The sequence below is a fragment of the Brienomyrus brachyistius genome, unplaced genomic scaffold, assembly GCF_023856365.1.
Source record: "Brienomyrus brachyistius isolate T26 unplaced genomic scaffold, BBRACH_0.4 scaffold45, whole genome shotgun sequence".
Classification (NCBI taxonomy): domain Eukaryota; kingdom Metazoa; phylum Chordata; class Actinopteri; order Osteoglossiformes; family Mormyridae; genus Brienomyrus; species Brienomyrus brachyistius.
The window spans coordinates 1988556-2002053 of NW_026042320.1; the positions used below are offsets into that span (position 1 = coordinate 1988556).

Here is a 13498-nt window from a genome sequence, read left to right on the forward strand (position 1 = left end):
GAATTTCATCCAGCTTTCCATTGAGACTACAGTTTTGCAGTCTGTTCTGCCAGACAATGTATTAAAAAGTGCAGTGTTATACATGACACTGTAATTAGTTCAATTCAAGAGATGTACTATCAAGGTATAATAGTGTGATTATCATAATCACACAAATATATGAATTCCTCTGATACTGAATTAAACAACCCTTTATGCTGTCCCTTATGTGAATTAGTAAAAATCTCCATAGTCATATGCAATTCCAATTCCCCCTTTTATTTATTTTATGGCAGACAGACAGCAGTGTATTATTATATTATAATTATATTATATTTATTATAATTATATAATTATATTATATTATAATTATTATATATATCATTATATTAGGGTGCCCCTCGCAGAAGGTAAATTTAATCTTATTTAATTACATTTTCTATATAGCGTCAGATGACAGCAGACGTCATTTACTGTAAGGTTACCTTTACTATAGAAGATATAACAGCTCCCAAAGTTCTTCATCTGGTACAGAAAACATACGCCTGACAGATGTTGAAGTTTATTCCGTCTTTATTCTTCTAGACACCGTGAAAAACTATAAAATAAACATATTATTAAATTCCTGCATTACATTTAATCTTACAAGACATTCTAAAAGATCCATGATATTACCGCTAAACAGCGGCTCATACATCACCGCAATTCCACTTTTCAATACAAGACAACAAGTAAATACAATAAATATAAATTACCGTGTGCACCTTCTGACCAAATGCTTAGGAGTTATTACAGATCCTGCCGTGACAAGCCGACAAACCACAAGTTGACTCCATGAATCTCCCAGCATGCATTTACTCCTACCCTATTCCGTCACATGACCGTGTATTCAAGGGTTAACACGGATCAATTAAATAGTCAGCAGAGGGCACTGGCATACATTTCACAGTATACATTCTATATTAAATCAGACCAGCAAAAGGTGATTATAAAACAACCGTCTTAGCGACAGTTACAGAGTGGCGTAGTCACCCTTTCGCTCTATAGCGCCCCCTACCCCTACTACGATTATAATTATAATAATTGCCTCATGTGCAGTTACGCTGGTTAAATTACCTGGAAATGTTATTAACTGCACATTCTCCTAGAAACTAACAACGGTGCTCACTCAGGTATATTTATAATGGTCAGAAAGCTGATGTAAAGTCTGATATAGTGCTGAATGTGTTATTTTGTAGACAGTAATAGGTTTAATTAATTTTATATTCCATTACTGTAGAAAGCTATACTTGCTTACTTAAGGTATTTTGCGTTATTAATGTATGATTTAAATGCAAATAGTTTTATTACAGTCAGCATTTATTCACAGTGAGTAGCTTGTCATCATGAAGAGGAAGTGTGACAATCGTGAGTTTTTGGGCAACCACAGAAAAGCAGGAAAGTAAGTAGAGACAGTGAGAGAATTAGTGCCAGTCAGATGATAGACGTATACAGTATGTGAGTCAAAGGTTCTTCATATATTAATCATTCCCATTCATGTAACAAATCCTTAGAAATCCATTCCTGAGCATCATGCCAAGAAACACCACTTGTTTACTGATAACTGCTTTCATGTAAACTGTAAAGATGAAGAGGGAGAGACAGCAAGAGGCTGCTGACGGCAGAGAATGCAGGCGACATGGAGGGGAGTGAGAAAAGGAGCAAATATTGATGGTTAAGAGTGAATAATGACGTCACAGCAGCCTGATCCTGATGTTAGTTTAATATGCTTCTTAGTTTGGCCTGTGGTGTGTATTTCAGATACAGCATTTAATCAGGGAGACTGAGTGTGAGTCAATGACAGAGAGAGAGAGAGCAGACAGGCAGGTGAAGATGAAGGTGTATTAGGGAGGAGGGGGGAAAGAGCTTGGACCTTCACCAAATCAGCCAAATGTAAATGTCACGTCTATCAAACAGGAGACCATGCTTTCATGAGAAATGGTTTAAAGATCACACTGGGCTCCATTACAGCTCCCCCTCTTCTTAAGGGGGGTTCTTTGTTTCTACTGTGCAAAATAATTTGTAACACAAATGTCTAAACTGGCATGAAAGACAGATTCAGCTCTTGTGAAGACTGACATGCGAAACTGGAAAAGGCACTGGGGAAATTCAGTGCACATAAAGACAGGCAGTGCCACAGATTAGCACTGATGACATGGATTCAGAAGATCAATCCTGTTAATATTCAACCTTCAGATGAGCTGGAAAGAGCAGCAGCAAGTGAGGAAAAATCTTCTGGAGTTAAGTACTTGGCACGGCAAGGCCTGGCTTTTCGAGGTGTTGGTAAGGAGAGTGGGAATTTCAAGCAGCTTCTAATGCAAACAGCAGAGGGCGATGCAGAGCTGACCATGTGGCTGAAAGGCCACTTTGATTTCACCAGTGCTGTTTAACTGTAACACCTGTTCCTGGGTTGCCCTCAGTCCTTGTTATTGGTTATGATTCTCACTGTCCTGCACTGTGTCTTGTTAGCTGTGTATTTAAGTGCCTGTTCTGCTTCTGTTGTTTCATGGTTCATTATAGCTGTATGTATGTATATAGTTCTCCAGTTGTGTTTATTCCATCATTTAGTTCATTTCTGGTCATTTGCTGTTTATTTTGGATCCATCCTGATCCTTTTGGTTTTGATGTGTGAGTTGTAATAAACCCTATTTTTCCATCCGTGTCATGTACTGCCGCAACCAGAAGAGGGCAGAAGATATGGCACAAAAACAAAGGAAGAAGCCTAACTTTAAAAAGAACAAAAAACATCAAGACTCATCCAGCATGGGGTGGTGGGTTAACGAATAACACAAACAATCAAAGAATAAGCAAACAAATGAGAGAAAAGATGCAGAGATGACTGAGAAGCAAGGGATGACTGGAGAAGAGATGACAGGACCAGAAGACAGGAGGGATACAGGGAGAGCGGAGAAGACAGTATAACTGAAGAATGGGAGAAGAGGAGAGACCGCAGAGGAAGGAGAACATAGATGACTGGAGGGGAGGGAATATAGGAGCAACAGGGAGAAGGAGGAAGGGCTGCGGAGGAGAAGACAGGAAAAGAGGGGAAAATGTGCGCAGAGAAGGACAAACACCCCCACTGCCCAGCAAAGTGCACTTGTAAGTAAACCACAATTTTAGCCTTGGGCTCAATATCTGGACTTGTCTCTGTGTAGCGATGCATAGAATCCCTGACACTGGTTATGACTGTACTGTATTAGTCCTAAACCTGCCATTATAGTGTAAGGAGAAAAGATTTTTTTAAAATAAATAATTTTACAAAAAGGTAGAGCAATGTAGCCCCCGGAGAAGTCCCCCCCCCCCCCAAAGCCCTGTTTGTTCTTTTCTAGCTACCAGATGAAACTCACAATGCACCCCAACGCCACCTAACTTCTCTTCCACATGATGCACCTTATTTACCCTCTGAATCCTGTCTATTATTGAGCGTTTTTCTATCCATTTGATTATAAGCTTATTACACTGTATGTACATTAGTCAGCCACATATGCTGTACGGCTTTGTTTTCCGGACAGTCTGGGCTACTCAGATGTGTCATAATTCGATTTGTAAATGCTGACAGTCTTCATATTATCCTTCTTATCAGGAAAAACTACTTCTGCATATAGATATTTCTCAATTTTTTGTCTCATCTAATATAAAAATTGGCAGGTAGTACAAATATAATCTTATAAATGCTGAGATTAGAGTATCTGCGATGCAGGAATGCAGGGGTTTCATTGGGGCCCTTTCTATGGCTTAGTACTGTGAAGGAGTACATGCTTAGTGCCAGGCGCAAATGAATATCTTTGATTTTGCATCCATGTGGTAACTTGTTGAAGTTGTCTGATAGTCAGTAATACATGGTTTAATTATTATGATTCTTTATTTATTACTTTATAACATCTAAAAGAAACTGAAATAGGAAAGCTTATTTTAATTTATGGTCCACTGGATAAACACAGACATTACAGACGGTTTTAGAGTCTAATGCTGAATGTTTTTTGCGATAATTTTTCTGCCTGCGTATGCTGTGATTGGTGCAGTGAAATTTGAGAATGTGTTTGTGGTCAGTATCATAGCCTCAGACAACAAACCAACGCTGTAGCGTGTCACTGTGTTTACATGTGAGAGGGGTTCCAGTTACATAATGAACTCGTTCTAATTGTTTTGACGGAGATCGACAAACCTAAAAAATAAATGCTGGTGTTATCAAAAACTATGTCATATAGCTATATTCCAGATTTATTACAGCCAAACACATCTCGGAGCTCCGAGGAACCTCCTTCTCCTTACATTTCCCTCCATCCCACTCTTCTCATCCCTCCATCCCTCAAATACTGTTACATTTGTCTTTTTTCCACACTCACACCCTATCTTGATCATACTCTGACTGCATGGCATCCATATGCAGGGCAAACTATTTTACAGTCTTATCTAGTATAATAGGACATAAACATTGAATTTGATAGTTATCTTTTATTTACACATTAGAACACAACGCATGAACATGAAGGGATCGTTTGCATTTGCAACCAACACCTCCGCAAACCCCCCTGCGGAATACTGGCCGCGGACAGGGGTGGGAATCCCCAAGCTGGAAGACTGTACTGCGTCATGTTAACATTAGCTAGCTAGTTAGCATGGATACAGAGTGCACCGGACTAAAACTATAAAGGACGTAAGGTGTGTGATATAGTAAAACACTTACTAACTGGTAATGCACGTTAGCATTACGTTAAATGACAACTTTACCTGTTACCAGAATAGCCTCCTACACGTTCGCCGAATGACAGCAGGCAGAAGGCGGTGCGTTTTTCAGAAACACACCAGAGTTAAACTTACTCCGCATTATTTACCGGCACTTCTAACACCAACATTTGCAGCCATTAACTCATATGTGGTAGTAACACTGAAATTACTTTCTCTGCGTCAAAATAAGGCAACACTGTGATTTTGATACTTTATCATTTATACTTAACTGTACCTTCCTCCCATTCCTCCGTCTCTGCTTATTGACATTTAGGAGAGTGTCAGATATAAATTAACAATTCAAAATTATCAAACAAAGACAGACACAACACTGAAGAGATGACAAAGACACAGTTTGAAAAGTAAATATGTTTTATTGCAAATCTCTTATCTTAACATAGCCTACCTTATCATATGTTAACTTAACCCATCTTATATTTTAACTTAGCCTATCATCATATTTTAACTTAGCCTATCTTATGATATTTTAACTTAGCTTATCTTATCATATGTTAACTTAGGCTAAGATAAAATATGATAGGCTATCTTGTCATATCTTAACTTAACCTATCTTATTATATTTTAACTTAGCCTATCTTATCATATAACTTAACCTATCTTATCTTATTATATTTCAACTTAGCTTATATTAATATATTTCGTCTTAGCCTATCTTATATTTTAACTCAGCATATCTTATCCTATCGTATCTTATAGCTACATTAACACTTAAACAGTATCACTTTCCGTTGGGTCCCGCGGGATCCCAGTCCCAATGCAGGGCTCTAACACGGGTATTCGAAGAAAAAGAAAATAAACACTTTACTTAACTTTACTTAAAGCAGTCATATAACTGCATTATACATACTCAATTAATGCCTTATAAATCATTTATAAAAGTATTAAAAACACGGCTGTAAATACTTATACAAAGGCATAACACATTATAGCTATCTTGATAATGCATTATGAATGCTCTGATCTATATATACACAATAAATATCTTCATAATACATTATATCGGCCATTAATCCATAATAAACATGGCTATAATGTGTTATGCTTTTTTTTCTTCAATATTTATACCCATGTCTATAATATATTTATGGATGCATTACAGTGCATTGTGAAGGTGTCAATAATGCAGTTATATTACTGCTTTAAGTCATTTGTAAACCTGAATTCACAACCTTATAATTACTGCCTCTTGCTACTTCTTCTGAAGGGCAGGGGACAGCAGAAGAAGCACCACTTCATCTTCTTCTTCTTCTTCTTGTGGCTCTTCTCAGTAGCATCTTCAGAAAGATCTTCGGCATTCACATGGAATGATACTTCTTCTTCACTGTAGATCTTCTCGGCAGCATCAGCATCTTCTTTTGTTTTATCTGTCTTCATCACTTCAGTCTCGTCCTCTTCCTCAGGTCCTTCTTCTGGTATAGTCAGTAGCTGTGATCTGTCTTCAGATGCCACCATACACTGAAACCTGACCAGTGTGGTAGCATCAGCATCTTCTGCCTGCTGGAATACCACATCAGCTTCTTCATTTTCCTCAGGTCCATCTTCCTGTAAAGTCTGCAGCCATATTCTGGCTACATATGCCGCCATGCACTGCCAACTGTCCACTGTGGCAGCATCAGTGTCTTCTGCTTCCTGAAGCTCCTCATCTGTTTCTTCATCTTCCTCAAGGTCTTCCTCCTGGATGGGTTCTAGCCAAGTTCTGCCTACTTGTGACACCACATATTCCACAGCATTCCCTGTACTTCTCCCTCCTCCTCCCTTAACCTCCTCCACATTCACTCCCACCTCACATACATTCTCCTCACCTCCATTTAGCATATCCATTATACTAATACCAGCCTCTGTCCCCTCCATCACAACCCTGGAGGCCTTCCCCTCAAATGTTCCCCACTCTGGTACCTCCACATATTCCTCACTACTCTGCCCCCTTACCTCACCCTCCCCCCGGCTTGTCCGGTCCTTCCTGACTTTCTTTTTTTTGTTAAGGTAGCAAGTTTTATAAATTTCCCAGTCTTCAGATGAAAGGCCGTAATTACTCTGAAGACTTTGAGATGAAATACTAGTGCTGGCTAGCAGTCCATCCTTTCCCACACTCTCCCCTCCCTTACCCAAATCAGTAGACCCCCCCAATCCCCCCTTAACCCCCCCAGCCTGGACAGTGGGGAGTGTCACTGGTGAGAACTCCTCCACACCTTCTCCCCAGTTGATCACTTCATCCCACAGGTTCCAGGCTTCCCAGTGTTGGGTGTTGGTCCATCGATCAGCTCTCTCAATTCGCTCTCTGGGGAATAAATGAGAGATTAACCAGCACTTAAGAGAGATAATAAAATAAATAAAGAGCTGGAAATTCTTCAACCATACAGAAAATACAATTGTTATAATTATTATAATAAATAATTACAGGGTTCACATATATAAAAAAGAAAGAATAAAAGAAACAGCGAGCAAGATTGCAAAAAAAATCTACTGTAAAACGCACGATACTGTAAGTGCAATAGCATATTAAACAGTAATGTCACCAAATTATAACTAGAATCAAATACGAAACAACTGTGCTCCACATCAAATAAATACCCAGATGAATACTACCAAGAACTGAGTTAACACTAACCAAGCTAAGAATATTTGAAAGTGTTAATCCTGTGTAACAATGTAAATAGATGTAATGATAAACTTAGAAGCATCTAGCCTACTCTGAAAGTAATGGCCCAAATTTTTTTTAACAATTTACCTACCACCCTGTACAGTAGGGGGTCCCAACTTCCGGTCGGTGTTCCGGTACCGTCCGCGCGGAGTATTGCACCGGGCGGCAGACAACCGGGGGTAGAGGAGCCAGCCGTCCCGTTTATTAGGGGATCGCGCCGTTTTGGAAAGAAAGCTGCCCGTATTGATGTACGGAAATACGCCATTAGCCCCGCATGTCCGTATACACCGTCAATCTCCCGCCGCTCGGCGTGAGAACCCCCAAATTATACCGCCGTCTTACCCATCCGTGACACTTTTCTACGACGGAAACCAATCCGCGGACATCGAAAGGTTGGGAAGCCCTACTAAACTAGCATGTTTGAGATGAATTTACTAACCAAATAGTCTGTCATTATTTAAATATTAGCAACCACAGTAGCAATAAAAACCACTGCACTTTAAATGACGTTAAAAAATATGTAATATTAAAAAAAATGTAATGTTTTTTACTGTATTATAGACATTTACTATGTCATTATAGTATAAAAGGCTAAATAATCAAAGTAGCACAACATCAGTTGAAGAATTCAAAGACATTTTGGAGAGCTAACAAGCTACTCACCTCTGCGCCATTTTCACTCATAGTTTGTTGTGCTTCAAACGGTAAAGTTTGTTTACGTTGTTTCTATGGAAACTGCTCTGACTCTCCGCTTGACCGTAATATAAAGGCATGTATGCAGTAATTTTCTGATTGCAGATTTGATCCCTATGCAGTAATTGACCACTGACCTCTTGGACCCTCTGGGCTGCCTTCACCTGCATTGAGGCAGCTGTTACGTTTGCTGTCATTACATTCAGCCCAAAATATCAAAGTACAGGATTTAAGATTTGAATTAGTAACAGGACCGTGGGAAAAAAAACGTATATGGTATTGATCCCTCGAAGAAAGTTTTCAATTTTCTCCTTCTTTCAGTTCTTAAATAACGTGTCAGTTTTTGCTCTGTTTGGTTGGGATTTACCATTTTAACATTGTAGCAGTTCCTAGGCAATACACAGACAAATTCTTTTTTTTAGGATGGAATTGTTATGCTGTAAACGATTACCTTCACGTTTCAACAAAGGTACTTGCTTTTGATATATAATTTTTTGTACATGTGTACTCTGGTCATACCCCTTGTACATATGGATGGCATGGAAGGACATTCACTGCTGTCACCTATACTGTCCCTGTCTGCTTTTCTCATTTAAGTGTTGATACGGCAAAAGAAGATGGACCTTTTGTAGAAATTTCCAGCCAGAGACTTGGTTCCTATATGACGAGAATATTTTATTTTAATTCAGGCTAAGAAACTACTAGGGGTGCAACGGATCGCGGTTGATCCGTGATCCGTACGGATTACGACCCACGGTTCGGAACGCACGTGATCCGCGGATTAACTCGTTTTTTAAACTTTTAGATAAATAAAAAAAAAATTACCGCAGATAAAACAGTGTTTTCTGCTGATATTGCTTAAATAATAAATAATTAATTACACAGAAGTCGTGTTTACGTCAGCGGAACATGTGACTCAGTCAACAACGATGGCTAGCGGCGGAACAGAGGAACTCGAAAAGCCTCCCGCGTCATTCAAATCTTTTGTATGGGAGCATTTTGGCTTTCCTGTAAAATATAATGATGACGGAAGAAGGGTGGTGGACAAAACAGTTACAGTGTGTAGACACTGTGGCACGAGAAAGCCGTATGAAAGTGGCAATACATCGAGTATGGCCACGCATCTGAAGCGACATCACCCCGGTGTGCAGACAGGATGCAAACCGAAGCAACCACAGCAACAGCTGCTCACCGCTGCATTTAAGCAGCACTTTGCACCAGAATCAGAGCGGGCTAAAGCTATTACCAAATCTATCGGGATGTTTATCGCGGCAGACATGAGGCCATACTCTGTTGCTGAAAACAAGGGTTTTAAAAACCTCCTAAAAGTGCTTGAGCCACGGTACGAAATACCCTCGCGCACACATTTCAGCATGAAGGTCATGCCTGAACTTTACGAACAGGAAAAAAGCTAAATCGTCGCAGACTTATCAGATGCATCCTCTATTTCGATCACCACAGACGGGTGGACATCAAGGGCTACCGAAAGCTACATGACTGTGACTGCCCATTATATAACAGCGGGATGGGAGATGCAAAGTCCGGTGCTACAGACACGCCCCCTCTATGAGACTCACACAAGCACAAATCTAGCGCAAATCCTGATAGAAGCAGTAGCTGAGTGGAAGTTAAAGAGACACAATGCATGTAGCAATATCCCAGTCACCACAGATAATGCCAGAAACCAAGTAAATGCAGTGACAGAAGCTGGACTAGGGCCACAGATATCTTGCTTTGCACATGTGATAAATTTAGCATGCCAAAGAGGAATCTCAGTTAACCAGATGGATCGCCTTCTTGGGAGGATTAGGAAGGTGGTTTCTTTTTTCCACAGAAGTACAACAGCAGCTCATGTCCTTAAAACAAAGCAAGAAATGCTACAGCTACCAGCCCACAAGCTCATACACGACGTCACTACAAGATGGAATTCCACATATGACATGTTGGAGCGCTATCTTGAGCAGCAGGCAGCAGTATACTCTGCACTGACAGAAAAGACACTGAAAAAAAATATCAGAGACATTGTCACCTTGTCTGATGATGATGTGAAAGTAGCAGAGGAGGTCCTTCAGCTCCTCAAACCTCTCAAAACAGTCACAACCCTATTAAGTACTGAAAATGCACCATCTGTGTCCATGATCCTACCTCTGAAAACCAGAATTATACAATCCATGTGTGCAAATGAGGAAGACACCAGCATTACCAGAGATGTTAAGGCTGCCATAAGAGGGGACCTGATTTCCAGATACACCAACCCCCCTGAAATACAAGATTATCTTCACAGATCTACTGCACTTGATCCAAGGTTCAAGTCCTTGACTCACATAGAACCAGCCCTACGCGAGAAGACATACACTGATCTCACAACTGAGATTGTGGCTACTGAAGAGGTAAAAAATAATACAGTTATTCATATTATTTAATATTAATATACAAACCGGATTCCAAAAAAGTTGGGACACTATACAAATCGTGAATAAAAACTGAATGCAATGATGTGGAGGTGGCAAATGTCAATATTTTATTCAGAATAGAACATAAATCACGGAACAAAAGTTTAAACTGAGAAAATGTATCATTTTAAGGGAAAAATATGTTGATTCAAAATTTCATGGTGTCAACAAATCCCAAAAAAGTTGGGACAAGGCCATTTTCACCACTGTGTGGCATCTCCCCTTCTTCTTACAACACTTAACAGACGTCTGGGGACCGAGGAGACCAGTTTCTCAAGTTTAGAAATAGGAATGCTCTCCCATTCTTGTCTAATACAGGCCTCTAACTGTTCAATCGTCTTGGGCCTTCTTTGTCGCACCTTCCTCTTTATGATGCGCCAAATGTTCTCTATAGGTGAAAGATCTGGACTGCAGACTGGCCATTTCAGTACCCGGATCCTTCTCCTACGCAGCCATGTTGTTGTGATTGATGCAGAATGTGGTCTGGCATTATCTTGTTGAAAAATGCAGGGTCTTCCCTGAAACAGACGACGTCTGGATGGGAGCATATGTTGTTCTAGAACCTGAATATATTTTTCTGCATTGATGGTGCCTTTCCAGACATGCAAGCTGCCCATGCCACACGCACTCATGCAACCCCATACCATCAGAGATGCAAGCTTCTGAACTGAGCGTTGATAACAACTTGGGTTGTCCTTGTCCCCTTTGGTACGGATGACATGGCGTCCCAGATTTCCAAAAAGAACTTCGAATCGTGACTCGTCTGATCACAGACCAGTCTTCCATTTTGCCACACTCCATTTTAAATGATCCCTGGCCCAGTGAAAACGCCTGAGCTTGTGGATCTTGCTTAGAAATGGCTTCTTCTTTGCACTGTAGAGTTTCAGCTGGCAACGGCGGATGGCACGGTGGATTGTGTTCACTGACAATGGTTTCTGGAAGTATTCCTGAGCCCATTCTGTGATTTCCTTTACAGTAGCATTCCTGTTTATGGTGCAGTGTCGTTTAAGGGCCCGGAGATCACAGGCATCCAGTATGGTTTTACGCCCATGACCCTTACGCACAGAGATTGTTCCAGATTCTCTGAATCTTCGGATGATGTTATGCACAGTTGATGATGATAACTGCAAAGTCTTTGCAATTTTTCGCTGGGTAACACCTTTCTGATATTGCTCCACTTTCTTTCTGTGCAACAATGTGGGAATTGGTGATCCTCTACCCATCTTGGCTTCTGAGAGACACTGCCACTCTGAGAAGCTCTTTTTATACCCAATCATGTTGCCAATTGACCTATTTAGTGTTAGTTGGTCTTCCAGCTCCTCGTTATGCTCAAATTTACTTTTTCCAGCCTCTTATTGCTACTTGTCCCAACTTTTTTGGGATTTGTTGACACCGTGAAATTTTGAATCAACATATTTTTCCTTGGAAATGATACATTTACTCAGATTAAACTCTTGATCTGTCATCTACGTTCTATTACAAATAAAATATTGACATTTGCCATCTCCACATCATTGCATTCAGTTTTTATTCACAATTTGTTTAGTGTCCCAACTTTTTTGGAATCCGGTTTGTAGTTAAGTTATAAAATATTTTTACTATTATTTATGTGAATATTTGATCTTAATTTTGAAAATTACCAGCATATGTTATTGATTGCCTATGAAATATATAACAAGAAATATAGTTAAATAACTCAGTAATTTTTTCTGCAGGGTCAAGCCACAGAGCCAACACCCTCTGAAGAAGACACAGGGCCAAATGCATCTCCTCCACAAAAGAAGTCTGCCATAGAAGAGCTTTTTGGGGATACATTTGTGAAAGAGTCAGACACAGAGAAAACTTTTTACAACACAATCAAAGAGGAGGTAGCATCATACAGGGCAGCAAGCAGTTTGCCAGTGGATGGTGGTAATCCGCTGGCGTGGTGGAAACACAATGAGTGTAAATACCCTCACATTGCAAAAATGGCAAGACACTACCTTGCTGTGCCTGGCACTTCAGTTCCTAGTGAGAGGGTATTCTCCACAGCAGGTGACATAGTGACAGCTAAGAGGTCTACTCTCTCCCCAGAGAATGTAGACATCCTCATCTTTTTGAAAAAAAATTTGTCATTATAAGGTTTGGCCTGTTTTCAGTTCTCAGGTTGTTTTTCAATTGTTGCATTGAAGTATTCAAGTATTGAGAATTTTATTTAAAAATTGTATTTATTCAGCTTTTTCAGTTATTTCTTGGTTTTATTTTTGTAATTTATTTTAGTTATTTTTGATAAAACCAAAAGTTCCTTGCCATACTGTTCTTGTAATAAATGAGAAGCAAATTACATTTGACTCCTCCCCTTTTGCTGATCCGAAAATTGATCCGATCCGTGACTCAAAATCCGTGATATGATCCGAACCGTTAGTTTTGTGATCCGTTGCACCACTAAAAATAGCAGTCACTCCCTATGCAGCAATACAATCACACATACATAACATACACACAAGTCAAAGCAACAAGGGGGCTAGTGAAGACGTAAACCAAAGAAAACCAAGCGGGGAGACAGCAAGCCAAACTGAGGTCGCGGGGGGGACCGGAGCCTGTCCTTGGAACAACAGGCGTAGGCAGGAACCAACCCTGGGCAGGAGTCAACACTCTGCAGGGCGCAAACACTCACAACTCAGATTTGCCAATTAACCTACCCTGCGCACTTTTGGACTGTGGGAGGAAACCGGAGCCCCTGCTGGAAGTCTTTCCCCATTCACCAGATTATGTTGCCAGAAGACTGAAAATTAGATATCAAATACTAGAGTGACATAAAAACAAAAAACAAGTTTGCTTGTAATGAGACGCAAAACAGAAGATTATCTCTTTTTATATTTTGAGAAAACATTTTAACATTTATCCAACCGGTCAAATGGTTTAATACTTCATACAGCAGCATTTCTAAACTCATTCCTCAGCC

The 13498-nt window shown here is 40.1% G+C and overlaps 2 protein-coding genes and 1 pseudogene across 2 annotated transcripts in view; all 3 read right to left on the reverse strand.

Moving 5' to 3' along the window:
* Positions 1-6847, reverse strand: part of LOC125723074 (uncharacterized) — a 205579-nt gene extending 198732 nt beyond the window's left edge. The window contains exon 1 of the mRNA XM_048999519.1: positions 5937-6847. Within this exon, the coding sequence (XP_048855476.1) occupies positions 5944-6618 (675 nt within the window). The 5' untranslated portion in view covers positions 6619-6847 and the 3' untranslated portion in view covers positions 5937-5943. The remainder of the gene's footprint in view (positions 1-5936) is intronic.
* Positions 1-13498, reverse strand: part of LOC125723043 (cytohesin-2-like) — a 333559-nt pseudogene that overhangs the window by 317095 nt on the left and 2966 nt on the right.
* Positions 1-13498, reverse strand: part of LOC125723083 (cytohesin-2-like) — a 341447-nt gene that overhangs the window by 172234 nt on the left and 155715 nt on the right. The window lies entirely within an intron of this gene.